This window comes from Alosa alosa, chromosome 6 (assembly GCF_017589495.1).
Source record: "Alosa alosa isolate M-15738 ecotype Scorff River chromosome 6, AALO_Geno_1.1, whole genome shotgun sequence".
Taxonomy (NCBI): Eukaryota; Metazoa; Chordata; class Actinopteri; order Clupeiformes; family Clupeidae; genus Alosa; species Alosa alosa.
The window spans coordinates 4,643,931-4,648,843 of record NC_063194.1 but is presented as its reverse complement, the minus strand read 5'-3'; the positions used below and the strand labels follow the sequence as shown (position 1 = coordinate 4,648,843).

At 41.3% G+C, this 4,913-nt stretch overlaps 1 protein-coding gene across 3 annotated transcripts in view; it reads left to right on the top strand.

The window, feature by feature from the left end:
• LOC125295505 (tubulin polyglutamylase ttll6-like) overlaps nt 1–3,506 on the top strand; it is a 20,551-nt gene extending 17,045 nt beyond the window's left edge. For 2 of the 3 annotated variants that reach the window (XM_048244779.1, XM_048244781.1), the window contains 4 exons: nt 1,574–1,789; nt 2,077–2,386; nt 2,705–2,958; nt 3,300–3,506. In XM_048244779.1, the coding sequence (XP_048100736.1) occupies nt 1,574–1,789; nt 2,077–2,386; nt 2,705–2,958; nt 3,300–3,461 (942 nt within the window). In that variant the 3' untranslated portion in view covers nt 3,462–3,506. The remainder of the gene's footprint in view (nt 1–1,573; nt 1,790–2,076; nt 2,387–2,704; nt 2,959–3,299) is intronic. The other variant, XM_048244780.1, reaches the window with a different exon arrangement.
• Nucleotides 3,507–4,913: the final 1,407 nt, after the last annotated feature.

Sequence of the window (4,913 nt, the reverse complement as noted above, 5' to 3'; positions counted from 1 at the left end):
TCTCTATACTGCTCTTATACTACATGGGGTCTCTTATGCTGCTCTATACTACATGTGGCTCCATACTTACATGCTGTCTCTATTGATTCTCTGTACCACATAACTGTCTCTATAATTACCTATACTACATGCGTTCTCTATGCTACTATACTCACTACGGGTTCTATGCTGCTCATGCTGCACGTGATACTCTATTATAATTACATGTGCGGTTCTATACTACAGCAAGATAATGCTGCGTCTTATACTACATGCTACGTCTCTATATACTACTCTATACCACATGCGGGTATCTATGCTGCTCTTATATAATTACATGGTCTCCTTATACTACCTATACTACATGTGTCTCTATACTATCTCTATACCACATGGTTCTCTATACCTTTGCTCTCTATACTACATGGGTTCTTATAATTGCTCTATACTACATGGGTCCTCTATACTACTCTCTATACTACGTGTGGTCTCTATACTACATGCTGCGTGGTTCTCTATACTGCTCTATACTGCATGGGGTCTCTATACCACTTATACTACATGCGGCTTATACTGCTCTATACTACATGTGGTCTCTATACTAGGTTCTCTATGCTGCTTTATACTACATGCTGGTCTCTATGCTGCTCTATGCCACATGGTTCTCTATACTACTCTATACTACATGGGTCTCTATACTGCTTTTATGCTGCGTCACTACCTATACTACATGGATTCTATATGCTGCTCTATACTACATGGGTCTCTATATGCACTATACTACATACTCTCTCTATACTGCTCTATACTACATGCGGTCTCTACTACATCGATATGCTACTCTCTATGCTACATGCGGTTCTATACCACATGGTATGCTGCTCTATACTACATGCGGCTCTGTACTCTGATGTGCTACTTTATACTACATGCGGTCTCTATACTACTCTATACTACATGCGGTCTCTATACTACTCTATACTACATGGTTCTATAACTACATGATACTACTCTATACTACATGCGGTCTCTATACTACTCTATACTACATGCGGTCTCTATACTACTCTATACTACATGCGGTCTCTATACTACATGCGATACTACTCTATACTACATGCGGTCTCTATACTACTCTATACTACATGCGGTCTCTATACTACTCTATACTACATGCGGTCTCTATACTACATGCGTATACTACTCTATACTACATGCGGTCTCTATACTACATGCGTATACTACTCTATACTACATGCGGTCTCTATACTACATGCGTATACTACTCTATACTACATGCGGTCTCTATACTACTCTATACTACATGCGGTCTCTATACTACTCTATACTACATGCGGTCTCTATACTACATGCGTATACTACTCTATACTACATGCGGTCTCTATACTACATGCGGTCTCTATACTACTCTATACTACATGCGGTCTCTATACTACATGCGTTCTCTATACTACTCTATACTACATGCGGTCTCTATACTACTCTATACTACATGCGGTCTCTACTCCTATCCATTCTTACATTCTTCTATCCACCCTTATGGGTTAATCACCATGAAGCTGTTGTCTCCTAGCAACAGTCAAGGCCTCTTCGGTTCCTCCCCAACCTGAAGGTGAAGCCTGGTGAGGAAGAGGAAGATGAAAAGAAGTCTTTGCCTTTCTCAGAGATGAGGTCTCGTCGGCTGAAAGAGCTGGGGGTAGTGGAGAAGGTCTACCAGCTCTTAGGAACCCCTCAGTCTAAAATCGTGGACCGACTGTGCTGCAGGGCAGAGGACTCACTCATTAACAATGTGAGTAAAGACACACTGAACTGTACAGTAAAGACACTGTGATTAGAGCATTTATAAATATTCTGCAAGTCAATGAACAAGTTTTAGCTCTCCTCTAGTATTGTCTGGCAATTACAGTGCCAGATGTCTCCATGTTAACCAGCTGTGGACAGTCTAACTTCCTTGAATATTAGTATCCTGATTTCCAGATGGTTTCCATATTCCATGTTACGGTCTAAAATGGTAAATTTATATTTTGTTAGCATAGCATGTTACCCATTCACTTCTCTATGACCTCGTGCCCACAGCCAGACACCTTGGTGGACCACTGCTCCAAATGTGGTAAGATGGTCGTGCTGAAGAAGAGGATGGACCTTGTCAACAGGTTCCCACCAAGGGACCACTGCCAGGCCCAACTCCAGAAACCTGAGGGGGACCAGCCTCTGTCCAGGCCTGTGCTGAGGGTACCTGAGGGGGTCCAGCCTCTGTCCAGGCCTGTGCTGAGGGTACCTGTGCCAGCTGTGGCACTGCCGGCGTTACCCTCCAAATGCCCCTCGTCCCTGAGCTGCTTCAAGCACCAGGTGGCTTTGTCCAACCAGTGCACTGCCAAGGGTAGAGGTGTGTATTGATTGTTCCTGGACAGTTTTTTTTGATGCCATCATGGTTACATTGTGTCTTACTTTACATACTTTCATATCACAATGAGATGTAAACAGACATTTGCTAAGCTGACATAAAAACTAGATTTTGCCCTAATTTAGTTTTTTTTTTTTTATGTTGTTGCCTAGAAACTAGAAACTACAATAGCTCACCCCTTGTATACCCCCCTTCTCTCTCTCTCTCTCTCTCTCTCTCTCTCTCTCTCTCTCTCTCTCTCTCTCTCTCTCTCTCTCTCTCTCTACCTCTCTTTCTCTTCTGCCCTCTCTGCCGCTGTAGCCAGTGCATCTCTGGCAGACGTGGCTCTGAAGGACGTCAGTCTACTGGAAATTCAGACGCAGGGCTTCCCCTCGAGCAGGAAGAGGCTGGTGACGCGGCCCCGCTCCCCAGAGAGACACTTCTCCAACCCCGGCCTGTGTGTCATATCGGACCGTCTCCCCCTGGTCCAGCGCAATGGACACCCCACCGTCCTGAAGCTCCTCGAGGTCTTGGGCCAAAGTGACAGGACCTCAGGTAGGCTGTTTGCAGTGGGGGTAGGTGAAGCAGCGGCAGAAGAGAGGAGTGTGTGGTGGCGAGGGGGAAGGAGTTACAGAGTTGATGAGTGTGGTTCCCAGTGGGTGTGTGTGTGAGAGAGAGAGATAAGTCAAGCTTTATGAGGAGAATAAAAAAGACACACACTGAAATATCACAATAGATGTACAGTAGATTAAGTAATCTCTGCTCCAGATGGCTCACTATGTACTGTAACTTCCTGTACCATTATTGTTATGTTACACAATTTCTATGATTATTAATCATTCACTCAATGCTAGTTTATTATTTGAGCTACAATAAATCTGTATACCTAAATAGAGTACACTTCATTGTTTTGCAGCCTCTCTGGCCATGCTATCCTACCGTTATCCAGTTGTCCAAGCTCTCTCGACCAATCAGCATGGAGAAAACAACACTGACCACACAACCGAAAACTTGCCATCCAATCAGAAGCAAGTCCCACTTGACAGAACATGAGCACACTGCCTATGAGAGCTACTGATCTTGCATCAGTAAGGAAGACAGTTCAGTAAATTGATTGTCCAAGTGTAGTGTAAACAATGTTATAATCTGTTCACTAGGTATAATACAAATGACATTTTTTCAGATGTCTCATCAAATGCTACTGTGAGAGATGATATAACTAAATCCAAACTTAGACTCTCTTTTCCTGAGGGTATTTAAAGCCATAACTGTCACTGTACATTCAAATGCAATGTTACTGCAGCACTGTGCTTAGTAGCCTAAACCACGTAATCGGTCACTGTGTACACACATAATCACAATCAGTGGTGCACAAAGTACCCGATTCTGTTTTTTAAGTATAGATACTCCTGGTCAAATATTGCTTCAATACAAGTGAAAGTTGCTGAGTTAAATTATTACTTGAGTCAAAGAGTACGTAAAAAGAGTAAGTAATTTGTGTCATGTAATGCTTATTTTGTTTACATTTTACCTGATTTCATAACTTTGCTACTGTTAAAAGAAAACTTTGGATGCAACAATGCACTTTAAATTGCTATTCATAATCTCTATTCACAAATCTTATTTTCACAGCCAAGTACAAAACAGGATAACTCAATTGAGTTGTTAGTAGTTTATTTAACATTAAGATGTAGCTATGAGGTGAATGTCAGGTGATTGTTTAACTTTATTCCAATTTCACCATGATCGATTGTTCTGGTAAAGAAATGTTATCATCATGTTATCTGTCGCCATGAATGCCAAGTTGAAATTGAACTATCAGCAAAATGAAGAAAGTACTTTGAACTTGAATATGGTCTATTGCATTATTCCATTAAAAATCACTTCAAAGCTATGTTTGCAAGTAATGAGTACTTCATTTTAAAGGTACAGGAGTCAAAAGCACAATATTTGTCTTTCAAATGAAGTGGAGTAAAAGGCATAAGTTTCCAAAACGTAAAGTACAGATACTCAAAAAATTACAGTATTCAAGCAAATGTTAGTTGCTGCCTATGCCGATCACAATTTATTATACAGTGCAGACCAAGATGGCCAAGAAGGAATCTGTGATGACCTGTATGTGGAGTCCAGACAGATGATAAGATATGATCCACACTAGGGGTTACTTTAACTAGTCAAATAGTCGACTACTCAACTATTAAAAATCACTAATGGATGCTGTAGGTAGCAGTCAACAAGCTGTGGACAAAATGGCTAGCGGCTAAACGGCCTAGACTTTCCTATGTACAGTATAGTACTTCACCAAAAATGAGACCTGTTCCACTTTGACATGCCAGTTGTATACAGCTGTACTAAAATGCAATAACAACATGTTTGCCATGGATCTAAGAACCTCAGGCTTCCCACGGGTCATGGAATTATATGGAATTTTGGAAAGTCTATTCCAGACATGGACATGTTGTAGCAGTTTAAAATTGACTTGCCAAAATACATTAATACAAATATATCTCCACTCAGAATTGATGTATAT